General features: G+C 33.9%; 2 protein-coding genes across 2 annotated transcripts in view; one reads left to right on the top strand and one right to left on the bottom strand.

Annotated features, from left to right (window-relative positions):
• LOC114327693 (brain tumor protein) overlaps window positions 1-16,534 on the top strand; it is a 396,953-nt gene that overhangs the window by 376,042 nt on the left and 4,377 nt on the right. The window lies entirely within an intron of this gene.
• The window catches only part of LOC114327700 (structural maintenance of chromosomes protein 2-like), a 40,125-nt gene continuing 28,031 nt past the window's right edge, over window positions 4,441-16,534 (bottom strand). The window contains exons 12-15 of the mRNA XM_028276392.2: window positions 15,052-15,246; window positions 14,441-14,623; window positions 7,960-8,385; window positions 4,441-4,830 (exon numbers count right to left, since the gene is read on the bottom strand). Of these exons, the coding sequence (XP_028132193.2) occupies window positions 4,714-4,830; window positions 7,960-8,385; window positions 14,441-14,623; window positions 15,052-15,246 (921 nt within the window). The 3' untranslated portion in view covers window positions 4,441-4,713. The remainder of the gene's footprint in view (window positions 4,831-7,959; window positions 8,386-14,440; window positions 14,624-15,051; window positions 15,247-16,534) is intronic.

Raw genomic sequence — 16,534 nt, 5'->3', positions numbered from 1 at the left:
GACATTGGAAAGTGCAAGAAACCTAACGCAAGATCAGAAAGCATGGAGACTGCAATGCCAAACTCAACTCCACCAGCCTTACACCTAAAGGTAGAAAGGCTTAGGACTAAGTAAAGTAAGTAAAAACAAAATCTACTTACGTTTTGAAAAATACAACAAAATTTTTATAAACTGAGTATATTCTTAAATATTCTACATAGGATAAGAGTTACTTACTTTCTTAGAAAGAGTATACTACTGCTTTCTCAAATATATGCAAGTAAATGTTCAATAGATAAAATAGACCATATTATATACCTAGCTACTAAACTAGTAAAAATTGTTTGTTTACAACAATTTGGTCATTGTTATCTTGGTAAAGGTTTACCATTTACAAATATTGTGATTATTAAAATATCTATCAATCCTTGAAATATACTTATATATATACTCTACAATCCTCAATAGATCCTTGAAAATATACGTGGTGTACTTATAATTCTGATGCGTCAAAATTATTTAACTCAGTCATCGTCTTCGGAGTACAAACGTAATGGTGATGTTTAATATGGGACACGTATTCCGTATTCCTACAAAGGTCCCATAGACTCAGAACCTTTCATTGCATATCAAGAAACACAGCCAAAAGAACAATATAGGATTGGGTAGAACGCATGACACCAAACACCAACACCAAAAGATAAATTAACATTTTAAAAGAAGCAGAATTGGATGACAGAGACCTCAGAATAATTTCAGAACTTTACTTGGAATCAGACCGCATATATGAAAATTCATAGAAATCAACACCGTTGATTTCTACGAAGAAGAAGATTATTATTACGGGTTTTTCTCTTCATATGTTAATTCAGCGTTCTGTAGTCTCCCTGTAACTCGTAATATATCCTGGTTACCCACATAGGGTAGTGAGTAACATAGAGTACGTTGGGCAGGGCTGTGTTATCCATTAGGCAATATAGGCAGTTGCCTAGGGCGGCAAATTATGAAAGGGCGGCAAAAATACTGTACAAAAAATATTTGTATATAAAAATTAAAATCGAATAACATTTAAGTACATCTGTACATCCATCAATGGAAAATAAGTGGGCATTCATTTCTAGAAAACAAATTGCATTTTCTTAACACTATTCAATCAAAAAGGACAGTAGTCGTAAATTTAGGGATTATTGGGCCGCCGGCACACTGTTCTATAATTTTTTTTAACTTAATCCTTTTGGGTTAATCGTGGTTGAAAATTTGCCATTTTCATTAAAAAATGTCGCCTTTTCGGATGGTTTTTTGCGAATACCTTAAAAATTATGCATCTAACGAAAAAAACTATATAAAATATTTTTGTAGCTTATGAAAAATCAAAGAGATTCGTTCCTTCATAAGTCTTCTGGTGATAACATAAAAAGAGATATGGTAGGTGAAAAGAATTTTTTTTGTGCATGCTCAAATGGGTGTTTTCAACTTAATAACAGAGAAATTGTCGATTTTAAGGGTATAATGCTATCAATATCTTTTGTAAGTACTGCCTGAAAAGACCTTTAAAACGAACGCACTGTTAAATTTCGATTACATTCAAACTAAGCGAGATATGGTGCAACAAAAAAGGATGACTAATTTATTTTAAGATAAATCGCATAAATTGCGAAGTATGTATATTTTAACCCCTCATCCACCAGATTTAAATGCATCGTTTTGCTTCTACAATACCTTTTACTATAGTCTTATTTCTATAAGATCAAATTTTAGAGAGCATTTTTAATTTTTTTAAATCTTCCCTTTTCTCCATGTAACTCGAAAATGATAATGAGATACAGTAATGAAAGAAAAATAAAATTGTTATCTAAAAGAAAACCTACATTTTTGTAAGGTATTTTTACGTATCTCTTATCACTTTCGACTTACATGGAGAAAAAGGGAGATTTTTAAGAAAGTTTAAAAATTTGCTCTATAATTTAATCTTATTCTTTTCAAAAATCATTCATTTTAAACCCGTCCAACTTTTTGAATATAGAAATAACACTACAGTAGAAGGTATTCTAGAAGAAAAATGATGCATTTAAATTCTGGTGGATGAGGGGTTAAATATACTTCTCATTTTTCCTTAAAATACATTAGTCATAAGTTTTTTTGCACCATATCTCGCTTAGTTTGAATGTAACCGACATTTAACAGTTCTCGTTTTAAAGGTCTTTTCAAGCACTACAAAAGGTATTGGTAGAATTATACCCCTAAAATCGACAATTTCTCTGTTATTAAGTTGAATACACCGATTTGAGCATGCATCAAAAAAAATCTTTTTTCACGTACTATCTCTCATTTTATTAAAACTAGAAGATTTATGAAAAATAAATCTCTCTGATTTTTCATAAACTGTGTAATTTTTCAATGAAAATGGCAAATTTTTAACCACGAATAACTCAAAACATATTGAGTTTTCTAAAAAAAGAATGTGTGTGTACTTTGTACGCACGTAAGAAGTTATACTTCTATTATATGATTATATGATTATAAACGAAATTAATATACTTTTTATTTATATTTTATTTAAATATTAAATTAATTTATACTTAATACTTCTCAAACATTTTTATTAAAACAGTGCCAAAAATTAAAATAATAAAAAAATAAAACACACACAAACACATTAAAAATGCCACAAATGATTTCTGAACATTAATTGTCGGAAAAATTTTTAACTAAATACGTATTTTCTGAAAATAAAATTATATAATAAATATACTTACAATCATAAAATGTATAAAAAAAAATAAAAAAATAAAAGTTTCTATTGGGATTCGAACCAACTTACCACGCGGCTGGTATTTGCGTTGTATTGGGATTCACCCGCATTACAACTGCACCACAGAGACAGCTTGTCATTATGTGCGAAGATCGTCTAACTAAACAGATTAACCTTTTGACATTTTTAACTTATGTAAATCAAATTATTTTGATTTTGAATTGAAATGATTTAGAATTGAAAAAATACAACAAAACATAGGGTAAGAAGACAATATATTAGGTGAATATTGATAGAAATTTTGATGGTAATCAAATTATGTAAAAAAAAGTATTACATACTACTTATGTATTTTGGTAGGTTCAAGGTAGGTATCGGAGCCCGTATAACGACTAATAAATTTCGCAATCACTTGCGTCGTGCAAAGTGGCTATGTTCAAATATCATAACAAAATTTGATCAACTATTTATAAAACACTTACCAGTGAAAGATTCTTTAGCTTTGAATAAGCGAGATCTGCGGCACTCATACTAGGCACAGTTTGATGAGCTTTCACATTGGCATGCAACAATCATCTCTTCTATGTAAATAAGTCCAAAAATATAATATGAAAACTATTTAAAAAGGCAGTATAACCATTAACTAACTTTTTGTTTGTTGTTTCTCTTCCTACAAATTTTAAAACGCAACAAGCATACATTATAACCAAACACAGTCCCACAGCTGTGCCACAGCTGCCATATTGGATAATTTTTGTCATGTCATTTGAACATCCAATCAGAACAAAGTTATAATGCGCATGCGCCCGGTCGCTAGGTTTTCCCATATAAAATTTCACCGTCATTACGCCCGTAAAGAAGTATAACTTCAAAAATTTATAAAACAGTTATTGCTAAGAATTAGGTTTTCTGACCACTTCCGGTCTTAGTTTGATAAAACAATTTCCACCCCCGAGAACGGGTGGGAACCACCCCTAAATTAAAAGCGTCATATGATATAGCGTAGACTTTGTTTCTTGAGCTATTCCCTACTTACAGTGAAAATATCAAGTAAATTGATGCAGTAGGATGGAATTCGGAGCCAAATACCCTCACTGACTGCACTAATAGATACCTACCTCATTCAAACATGAATGCATTCACTTAAAGGTTCATTTGGATACCACAATAAAATCACCAATCACCAATAATTGACATATCTAAATATTTAAAGAAGAGTGGATTGAAAGATATTTGCCCTAATTTTGATATTTCTTTGCGCATTTATTTGTGCCTCCCAGTTGCCAACCAACGTGTCCGCTGAAAGGCCATTTTCGAAAATGTCAAGAATTTAAAATAGTCATGAAAATAATTTCCAATCAAGTATGACGCAAGAACGTCTTAACAATTTGTCGATTTTGCCCATAGAAAGTGACGTAACAAAGACGATAAATTATGACATTATAGATGATTTTTCCAAAGAAAAATCAAGAAAGAAATCTGATGTGATCGACCTGGACTGAGAATTTTTATGTATTCTTATTTAAATAAAAAAATCTGCTTGCAATTTTTTTTTCGCAAAAATGGTACATGTTTGAAGGGCGGCTACTAGAGAATTGCCTAGGGCGTCAATTGACCTAAACGCGGCCCTGACGTTGGGTTAGCTTTTTAATGCATGAAAAGAAAAAACGAGCTACAAAAAGTATATAAAATGTATTATATTTAAAAATAATAACGGAGAACAATATTTCAAATAATAACAATATATCAACCTCGACACCTAATGGTAAAAGAGGCAACCGATTATGTATCTATGTAACAATATATCAAACATATACATACACGTATGACAACAACAATATATCAAAATTCTTTAACAACAATGAAGGTCTGCAAAATTCAATCGTAACATTATCTACTTCTCCTACTACTACAAGTTACACTATTACTACCTAGTTCTACTACAAGCTTTACTACCACTATTATTATCTGTAATGTCTGTACTATGTACTATTTTGGTTTACGGTTCTTGATACCATCGAGACGCCATTGACGAATTTGGTTCTGAACAAAACATTAGCATTGTTGAACATACCGTCTTTTAAGGAAACGATTATAAACTGAAAGAAGAAAATAATTATTCATTCAACAATTATCCTAAATCATGAAAAAACGCTAAAAATTGTCGCTGATTCAAACCAATGCGATCTTATGAAGCTTATCATTATTTAAATTATTTTAAAACGCTTTCCCAATTGAGAATAAAACTTCTCCTCAACTTATTCAAAATTCATTACTGGAGGCACATTAAAAAAACAAAGTCGTGCCTACACAAAAAGAAGTCGAAGATGAAGAAGCACATCTTCTTCTTCATGTACCATGTCCTTTCAGAACGTTGTTTACCATCATAGCTATCCTAATTTTATTCACTGCCACCCTAAATAGCATGCTTGTATCAACACCATACCAATCTCGCAAGTTCTTCAACCATGAGGTTCTTCTTCGTCCTGGACCGCGTTTGCCTGCTATTTTTCCTTGCATAATATTTTGTAGCAACCTATATTTGGGACCTCTCATTACATGTCCGAAGTACTCCAGCTTTCTCTGCTTGATGCTTTTTATGATCTCAGTAGTCTTGCTGAGACGTTCTTATTGTGAAGTTTCGAATCTTCTCCACCCAGGAAACTTTAAAAATTCTTCTATAGCACCACATTTCGAAAGCCTCAAGGCGATTTAGATCGATTTTATTCACAGTCCAGGACTCGACACCATAAAGTAAGACCGAGAACACGTAGCAGCGAAGTAGGCGGATCCTCAATGCCAATTTTAGGTCTCTGTTACATAACACCTTGGACATCCTTCTAAAAGCGACTCTAGCCTGCTCTATCCTAGATCTAATTTCTCCGTGACTTTCGCCGTGACAGAAGAACATCGTGGAGACTTAAGTTAATAAATTGAATTAACAATAATAAAGCAGGAAGCAAGGTTTAGATATCTGGGAATATAATATATAACTAGTTACGAAGATGTTGAAGAAGAAGTACGACAAACAAGCTTAAAAGCAAGTAAAGCGGCGGGATCTCTCAATGACACAATCTGGAAAAACAAACACCTAAGGCAAGACACAAAAGCAATAATCTATAAAGCAGCAATTAGACCTATATTGACATACACGGCGGAGACAAGATCTGACACATCTAAAACGAGACGACTACTAGAAACCAGTGGCGTAGCTGAAGATTGAGGGGCCCTCCCGCGACAATTTTTGTGGGCCCCCTTATTTTAAACATAACGACAACTAATAACGGTGTAATAAAATATGTGTGTATGACAATTTTTCAATTCTTTAATAAGTTGTCATCAGTTAATGTTAATAGATTTTTTGGGAATAGACATGAAAACCTGTTGTACAAATTGTACATGTCTCTTAATCCGACAAACCTATTAGTAAGTTGTTGCAATATTATATCTAAATTTTCGTTGAAAACATTAACTTCAAAGCTGTTTTTTCTACAAGCTATTTTTTCGTCCCAGCTGAGCTCACCGTAAAATTTTTTTATGCGTTTTATTCGTTCACTTCTAAATTCCGGTATAATATCCCACTATTCTGTTGTTCCTGCTGCTTCTACTTAAGTTTCGGAAAACGAATTTCTCATTTCTCGAAGATTATCACGAGTTTTTCAAAAAGTTGAAAGGCGACCGTTAACGCTGCCGTTTCAGATTGCAAGAATTTTGATGTTGGATTAATAAAGTTAAGTATTTTAGATTGAATTATTATGTTAACGGCAAATTCAAAATTATTCATATGCTCTAATAATGTATTATTATTAAAGCATTATGTAAAGATTTCATTACTTATCGGAAAGCTCGACGCAAAACCATAATAGCATCATGTCTGAATGACCACTGGGTTTCACATAACCTTTTAAGTGTTTACAAACGCGATGAATCTAAAGTCCTAATAATACATAGTAGATCCCATCTTTTAATCCTTGCCCTAAAAATCATATAATCTCTTAATTATATCGTAAAAAAACCAACTCCTGTACACCAGCAACGGCATCATTCAACACTAGGTTCAGATTATGGGATGCACAATGAAAATAGGAACATATTTTTTCAATGTCAGTTATGCGCTTTTGTACGTCTGAGTATACATCACTCATAAACGCTTGTTGCTCCATCATATCCCTTTCTTCTGAAGTTGTGTACGGAAAGGTGCTTTGATAGTATAAATTTTAAAATTTCATTTACAAGACCTTCTGCACTTTGGTCTAATATGCGAATAAATCCCAAAAAACTTTCAACAACTTATGCTTTTGGAAGGTAAATTATTTTCATATATTTTCATTATAAATAATTTTCATTAATTATTTTACATACCGAAAAATAAACTAAGCTGATCGTGTTTTGAAATATCTTGAGTGGTATTAAAAATTATTGAATAAAAACAACTTTTTTTAATTAAATTAATCAATTTATTTTCAGTTTCTTGAGCAAGCAAATTTATAACTTCCTTTTGTATTTGGGGGCTCAAGCAATTTGTTTTTAAGTTATTGCTTCTATCGATTAATTTAGCTAAAACAGAATCATATTTAGCTAGTAAAAGAACCACCGACAAAAAATTACCTTTTTGGAATTCACTTTCATCTTACTAAACTATCAACATGTGCACGAAACGCTAAATTGTACCCGGAAAGAGTAAGAGTTGCGTCAATTACCCGTTTCATTACTCCCTTCCAAATTCCCTATTTTGATGCTTATCAGGAAAATATGTTTTGGTCCCTAATTTAAAGAAAGTAAGTATTAAGCTTGGATGCTTTAAGGGGCCCCTCGTAACGTCGGGGCCTCGCCGCCCTGCGGGCCCTGCGGACCTGTCAGCTACGCCACTGCTAGAAACAACAGAGATGAAAATACTCCGACGAATATCACGGAAAAGTCTGTTGGATACGAAGAGAAGCGAAAACATAAGAAGAGCATGCAATGTAGAAGACATAAATGGATGGGCAACAAAACGGAAACAGGAGTGGAACGAACACATTAGTAGAATGACAGAGGATAGGATAGACGAATAGCACGAGATAAGTCACAAAATGGACGAAGAAGTATTGGCAGACCAAGAAAAAGATGGTACGATAATTTAGACAATTTAGGAGACAAATATTGAAGAAGAAACATGCTTTAAAGCATACATACAAGAAGGAAGAAGAAGAAGAAGAAGAATTGAATTAACACTAAAAACGTCTTACCTGGCTCTTTTTAAAATGCGACTTTAACATATTTCCTATATTTTGCGTATGTGACATATCCAAAGCTGCGTCGACTTCGTCCAAAATATACAAAGGGGCAGGTTTAAACAACAACATAGCCAGAATCAAAGATAAAGCCGCCAGGGACCTTTGGCCGCCACTGAGTTCAGTTAGATTTTGCCTCCAAACTCCGCCCAAAGAGACGTTCACTTCTAATTCTTCTAAAATGGATTTTCCAAGAGGCGGTACCAATCTAGCGTTTGCACCAGGCAGAAGCGTGGAAAGGATCGATCCAAAGTCTTTGGAGACTTGTTGGTATGCTAATTTTAAAGAATTCTCCTTCTTAGTATCCATCACTTCGAGGGTTTCCAGAATTTTCTGTTTATCTTGCTGTACTATTTTTTGTCTGTTTCTTAGTCTGATGTACTAGAAAGATATTAGGAATTAATGATATTTTGATGTAGATTAAACTGTTAAGGCCGCGTCTCACCATCAAATAATTTGATCAAACAGTTTGAGCAAACTTGGCGTACTTGAGGAAGTACGTCAAAGTGACGTCACAATTGCAGTTTTTTTGAAATTCTAAAAATCTGTGCTCTCACTATCAGTCTAGTTTGATCAAATTGTTTGTATTGAGTTGTCTAACTTGTTTGTACTTTATTTAAAATTAAAATTTTTCATTATTATCCACAATGAACACTCAAGATGTGACGTCACTAACTGTCACTTTCAGTTTGCTCAAACCAGTTTGATCAAATTATTTGATGGTGGGACGCGGTCTTTAAGCGATAAAAATTAAATTTTACAAATCGGTGTCAAACAAAAAGAGCGGCTTAAGACAAAACTGCGTGTCCGTACTCAGAAAAATAATGCTGAATTAATAATAAAAGAAGTGGAAAACAACTAAGGTATCTGCAGGTAATAACGCCAGGTTGGTAATATCGCCAACTCGTGATTTCTCAGAAAGTATGTTTGCTAAATAATAAAAAATGGCAACTTGGATATGTTCCTCATAGTATTCTAAATCACGTGATCATGTTTGCGATGACCTTAGATTCGTCAGCGGTGTTTATGACAGTTGAGTATCAGTATTCGGTGTAGAAGGAGTACCGTTTATAATTTTACATCTTTTGTGTTTATTAGATTGGAGCGGCGTTATTGATGAGTAATATTATTTGCTTTCAGTGATTTGTACTTTGTTTCCTAAGGAATAAAATGATGCATTCAGATTTTTAAGATAGTTTTGCTTATCTTCGAAAACCAAATTACAAACAATTTATGTGCATGTCGGTAATATCGCCAAGTCCAATGGATGGTAATAACGCCTTGGCGTTACCATCCCTTCTAGGAGTTTTGGTTGCCTTGGCAACTTTCTCCAGATACGTCTAAGGTTGGAAAAATTAAGTCATCGACAAGCAACAGTGATTCTGATGATATAGAGTTAAGTGAGATGGAAACATCAGATGAAGAAAAACATGACACTTCATTTTCAGATACGCTAACCACTCCAGATTATGGTACAAAAAGGTTATTGTTCTTAAATACTTACTTATTGTTACTTTTCAGCAAATATATCATTTTGAAGTATAATGTTCAATTGTTAGACCGTATTGCATTCGAAATAATAGGTTGGCGATATTGCCAACAAGGGTTGGAAATATCGCCAAAGATGACTTTTTTTTTTAAATTGTTCAGTAAATGTGTAAAAATACCCAAATTATTTTTTTAGTGGATTCTACGTAATTTCAAGTAGTTCATTGAACAGCTGAAGTTGTGACATTTTTTTAATATGACCCACTATCCAACAAAAAAATTCTAAACCTTAGCTTGGCGATATTACCTTCAGATACCTTACTTCAAACATGGCAAGAATATTTCAAAAATTTACTATACATACATCAAGAGGAAGAACATGGAGAAGCAATGTTGGAGTAGACCTACTGGTAGAGGATTCAAACATAGACCAGACAAATACACAAACTAATAACACTTATATGATGTAACGAAGAGAAAATACACACAAAATGGCAAGAAAGTGTAATAATCCCCATCCATAAAAAGCGAGACAAAACCAAGTGCTCTAATTACAGAGACATCTTATCGGACATCCTCTTAAGTAGGTAACACCTTTTGTAGAAAATTTCATAGCAGAATATCAAGTCGGACTCAGAAAAAACCATAGATCAGATTTTTACTCTAAGGCAGATGCTTGAAAAGGAATGGGAAATCAACAGAACTATCCATAATCTCTTCATAAATTTCCGAAAGGTGCATTAAAAGAGATCAGATGTGGAATACAATGGCAGAACTATCAGTTCCAAAAAAGCTTATCTAGTTTGTTAAGATATGTGTAAATGGCTGTAGATCCAGAGTACGGATAGGTAACAAGCTCTCAGAATCGTTTGAAATAAGCAGTGGTCTGAAACAAAGAGACGCGCTATCACCTCTCCGTTTTAATATATTCCTGGCAAAAGTAGTAAGAATCTTCTTATGCAATCCACTAATGGATGTTCGCGATCACGTTTGACCATTTTTCTCTATCCCTTGCAGTATGTATTAGGTCTTCTATGTTTTTTAGTCCTGTCCATTGTTTGACATTACGGAGCCATGCCATTTTCTTCCGCCCACTCCCCTTCTTCCTTCGATCTTTCCTTCAATTAAGGTTTGCATAAACTGGTATCTTTCATTTCTAATTAGGTACCCCAGGTATGCCGTTTTTCTCTGTTTAATTGTGCACATCAGTTGTCGTTCTATACCAATTCTTCTCAGGATTTCTTCATTTGTTATTCTTGCGGTCCAGGGAACTTTAAGGATTCGTCGATAGATCCACATCTCAAATGCCTCTAGCTTATTCATTGTGTTTATTTTTAAAGTCCATCCTTCCATGCCATATAGGAGCACCGACCATATATAGCATTTTGTGAATCTTAGTCTTAGGTTTAGGTCAAAGTCAGAGTTCGTAAAGACGTTTCTGAATTTCATGAATGCACTTCTGGCTCTTTCTATCCGACATTTAATTTCCATATTCGACATCCAGTCTTCACATAGCCAGGTTCCCAGGTACTTAAACTTTCTTACGCGCTCTACATCTTGGTTGTTATATGCTAGTCTTGAATTTTGATGTTGACATAATTGACGGCTGATTATAAGGAACTTCGTCTTTTTTATGTTGATACTAAGTCCCATGTTCTCGCTATGCTCTTCAATTTTATTAAGAAGGTTTTGGAGGTCTTCTATATTGTCTGCTATTAAGACCGAGTCATCCGCATATCGTATATTATTGACCCAGGTACCATTTACTTTGATGCCGCTTTCGCATTCCTCAAAAGCTTCCTGGAAGATACTTTCTGAATATAGATTGAACAGTAGTGGGGAGAGAATGCATCCCTGTCTTACACCTCTGGGAATTTTTTGAGCTTGCGTTGTTTCATTATCCATCTTGACGACAGCTGTTTGATTCCAGTAAAGAGCCTCTATGCAACGAATGTCTTTTTGATCTATGTCGAGTTGTTTTAGTATATGTACGAGTTTATGATGTTGTACTCGATCGAAGGCTTTTTCATAATCTATAAAACACATCATTACATCCTTCCTTTGATCTTAGCAGTTCTGAGCTAGCACTTGGGTTGCAACTAGTGCTTCCCTGGTACCCAGGCCTTTTCGAAATCCAAATTGTGAGCAACCAATTATAAAAAAAAAATAGTGAAGAACTTTGTGAAGAACTTTGTGTAATAAGAATATCACAAATTAAAACAGATGTACTGACAGTAAATAGACCAAAATTACTACTAGCATACGCGGATGACATTGACATTTTGGGAAACACAGTCACCGATGTGAAGGAGACTTTCAATAAATTGGAGGTAGAGGCTAAAAAACTGGTTTAAGGGCAAATGAAGAGAAAACCAAATATATGTGCATCAATAGATAAAAGAGGCTTTAGCTTAGGCCCTAACTAAAGCCTCAGCTACCAAACTAAGAGTGACATAGAGAAGAATGGAGCGGTCCATGTTGGGAATAACTCTCCGAGACAAAATCAAAAACGAAGAGATCCGAAGAAGAACAAAGGTAACTGACGTCATTGAAAGGATTGCCAGACTAAAATGAAGATAAGCAGGATACATAGCCAGAATGACAGATGGGCAATGGACAAAGAGGTTATTGGAATGGAGACCAAGAGAAGACAAAAGAAGCATCGGTCGACCACCTACAAGTCGGTCGTCGACCGACGATTTAAGAAGGATAAATAAAAACTGGATGAGAGCGGTGCAGGATAGATAGGGTTGGAAACAAGTGGAGGAGGCAGGAGGCCTATGTTCAGCAGTGGACTTCAGAGGCTGGATGATGATGAGACAAAAGAGACGAGATAGAATAGGGCAAAGTTTACAATAGACCCATATAAGAGCCCTTTGAAAGAGTAAACAGTTTTAAATATCTCGGAGAGACAATTATCGCAGATAACAATATCACGGAAGAGATAAAAGGAAGAAGTTAGACAGCAAAGAAAGAGAATTGTGTATAGCCTTCAGGTTGGGACCGTGCAAGTTCGGAAAAGCGACACCTGGTTTCCACGCTCTGCAAATATATTCGCACTTTTAATTATATTGGCCAATTATATTAGTCCTGGTTACCGAATAAATGTCAAGGCCATAGTCCAAAAAAATAATAAGAAGACAAAGTAAGATTCAGGTTATGTTATTAAAATGTAAACAATTGTATGTAGTAAATAAAATTAAAAAATCCACAAGGAAAAGAAAAAGTTTTTCCTGTAGTTGGCTGTATACCATCAATTACAAAATTGGAAAAAATCCTTTGTAAAAGGTATACATTTTTTTTTATTAAAATCCCTTTAAAGGTCTACATCACAACAAAACGTTTTGCCATTAAGTCATTGGAATGTAAACAACTCAATTTGGATCCCACGCGTTGGGAAATTCATTACATTACCTGCCTTAGGGCATTATCCTAGTTGCCATGTGACCACCATAAGGCATTTTATTAAACTTTTAACGCATCTATGTTATATTTAAAGGGTTTTTACCCGAATATTTTTCTTTTGTGACTCAGCTAGCATTCAGTTTATCTAACACTGATGATGATTTTTTATGAAAATCGAAAACGTTTTGTTGTGATGTAGCCCTTTAAAGGGATTTTAATAAAAATTTTATACCTTTTACAAAGGATTTTTTCCAATTTTTTTAAATAAAATTAGTTATCAAAATGCAGTACTGCAAGCAACATAAAATTAATTAAATTTACCTTTATATAATAATTCCATATACATATCAATATTGTGGAGCAATATATAATTTTTCTTTTTCAATGACAGTGTAGTATGAAATGTACGTCAATTTGACTATTTCAATTGACAATATGAATTATTTAAGAAAGTTGCAATATTTCTCCGCTATTCGCGCACGATCGTTTCTCGTATTCCCTCCAAGTACATGCATACCGCGAATACTAGGTATAAAATTTAAGAGCCTATCACGAACATAAAAAATCAGAATAAAACAGTGATTTGACTGGTGCTCATGTATCGGTATGGTACGTGGACGGTGACAAAAGTAATTAAAATATTGTTTGACAGAAAAATCCTAAGAATAATCTTTGGACCTTATCATGGCAGCGAATAGTAACCAATACCGAATAAGAAAAAATGCCGAGGTCTTTAGTGAGTTCAGACAGAATTAGTTAAAGAAGAAGAGTTACGAATTGATTGAACCTCCTTTGGGAAGAGAAAGAGAAGGAGCAAAGGGTATTGCAACTTGTCTACTTGAGGTTTAGGTGTACACTGTCCTCATAAAGAACAAAATTAAAGAAACTTGTCTATACCGCATGTCAGACATTAGAGTCAGTATACGGAGGATAGGGCCAATACAAACTAAATGAGAATTTTCTTGACAATGTTGCCGCTCTCAACGGTAGTATTAGGCAGGTACTTTTAGAGGATTATCACTGTTAACTGATAATTCACAGAATGGTAATCCCGCTTGCAATATACAACTATACTGATTCTAATGTTTGAAACGGAGATTACAACGATGTCATCGAATATATTAAACAATGACAGCAATTTTGTGTGTGTGTTTTATTGGCACTGGTTTTCACTATCAAATGGCCAGTCAATTTCATAATGATTTTTAGACTATAACTTATCACTAACGCAGGGTAGTAAAGTGTAGTGTGTGTGTGTGTTGAGTAAGTGCCTTGTTACTTTGCAAAGTCGACGTCATTGTCTTTGCAAAGAGACACTAATTGTATCCTAACGTCAGCGGTCCCTCCAGTGCATACCGATCCCACAAGGACAGAAACTATTTTCATTTATTAATTTAAAATAAACGAAAAATTTCTGACCCTGGTGAGATTCGAACTCACGACCATTCGGACCTTTCGATCCAAAGGTAGGCGCTCTTACCACTGAGCCACAGAGGGGGTTGAAAGCAATTTTAGATTTTGAAAATCAAGCAATTTGTGTTACCTGTTTTTCTTCTTGTTCAAACATAATTTGTGCTTTTGTATTAACGACTCTGTCTAATTTCTGTTTTTTAGATTCGTAATTTTTAACCCTACTCTCAAGTTCACGTCCTTCCTGCACAGACATATTCGCCGCTTTTTGTAGATTTGAATTATTAAGATCAATTTTCTTCGAAAAGTCTTCTTCCTAAAACAAGAAGTAAATTACCGTTTACTATTAACTAAAAATTACTAATTTAATGGACCTATGGAATGGAGACCATGAACACAGAGGTATCAGCCTCTAGATTCCTGTAGAATAGATTGAGAACGACACAGAGGGCGATCGATAGAGCTATGTTAGGAGAATCTCTGAGAGAACATATAGGTTCTATTGGAAGAATTGGACAAATGAAATGGAACTGGGTAGGACAGGTGACACGCCAAAACATCTTAAGGTGGACAAGAAACATTGTACAAAAGATGGCTAAACGACATCAAAGCAAAAATGGGAAGAAACTGGCACCAAATAGCACAAAACAGAGAAGAGTGGAGAACTCACGGGGAGGCCTTTATCCATGGGTGGATACAAACAGGCTGAAGAAGAAGAAGAGACTAATTAAAAATGATACTCACCCTCTGTTTGGCGATTTTGCACTTTTCCTTCAATTTACCCAATTCATGGCTGTGTTCTTTAATTTTGAGTTCTATATCATTATTCGATTGCAGTAGCTTCTCCTTCTCCTTGTCTTTCTTTTGAATATCTTTATTGTGATCAGATATTTTGGCGTGTATTTGCTTTACTTCATCTTGTAGTGCTTTGACCGCTTCCTAAAAAAAGTTATTGTTATAATCGTTTTAAAACTCAAAAAACTTATTTGTACTCTATATTTCAACATAAACGTGATTAAAAAGCTAAATTTCAAATTTTGTCACTCATTCTTTGAGATTTAACTTTGCAGTTCACGAATGTTCACCTTTTACTTTAAAAAAATTCGTAACTTTGTTAGAATATGATTGAAGGCTTGCAACGGTTTCCATAGTCTTCAGAAGGTGAAAAAAATATGTGCTATAACAATTTCAGGAAAAAATATTAAGACCGAAAATACACTGCGCGGTAAACTTGTTTTCCGATTTAAGTGATTTTTTGAATTTTGTTATAGCCCTATTCTTTGTCAATATCACTGTAATAATATTTTTGCAAAACAGGTAAATTTTCATTGTATACCGGGTGTACGAATCAAACTGTGTTTTTTTCTCAAAGTTCGCAACACCCTGTGGAATATTCTAGCATTTATAAAATACTGAAATTAAAACCCAACTATAGCCTCAGGTTTTCTTAACATTCTGTTTTTTGATTCATTCGCTTATGTTGGATAATACAAAAGTTATGTACTTTAATAACTAGACATGCTCTTTATCAGTACAGGGTGTTTCTAAAGAAGTACGACAAACTTTAAAGGGTAATTCTACATGGAAACATAATGACCGGTTGCTTTATAAACATATGTCCGCAAATGGTTCGTTTCCGACATACAGGATGTTGAATTTTTTCTTACAAACTGACGATTTATTTATTGCTCTAAAACCGGTTGAGATATGAAAATGAAATTTAGTGGGTTTTAAGGCGTAATTTTTGAACATTTTTTGACATACAATTAAGAATTTTTTATTCACCATTGGCGTGCATACGAATAATATTATCGGTCATATTACCCGTATGCGCTCCAATAGTGAATATAAAATTCTTAGTGGAATATCAAAAAATGCGCAATAACCATCTCTTGAAACCTACCAAATTTCATTTGAATATCTCAACCGGTTTTAAAGCAATAAATAAATAATTAGTTTGTAAGAAAAAATTTAACATCCCGTATTTCGGAAACGAAGCTTTTGCGGATATATGATTATAAAGCAAACTGTTATTATTTTTAATGCAGAATTACCCCTTAAAGTTTGTCGAATTTATTTAGTCTCTAAAACTCTTTAGACTTATAACACCCTGTACTGATGAAGAACATGGCTAGTTGTTAAAGTACATAACTTTTGTATTATCCAACATAAGTGAATGAATCAAAAATCATAATGTTAAGAAAACCTTAGGTTATAGTTGGGTTTT

The sequence above is a fragment of the Diabrotica virgifera genome, chromosome 7, assembly GCF_917563875.1.
Source record: "Diabrotica virgifera virgifera chromosome 7, PGI_DIABVI_V3a".
NCBI lineage: Eukaryota > Metazoa > Arthropoda > Insecta > Coleoptera > Chrysomelidae > Diabrotica > Diabrotica virgifera.
Note: the sequence above shows the minus strand (reverse complement) of the source record. Positions and strands in the feature narration are given on the sequence as shown.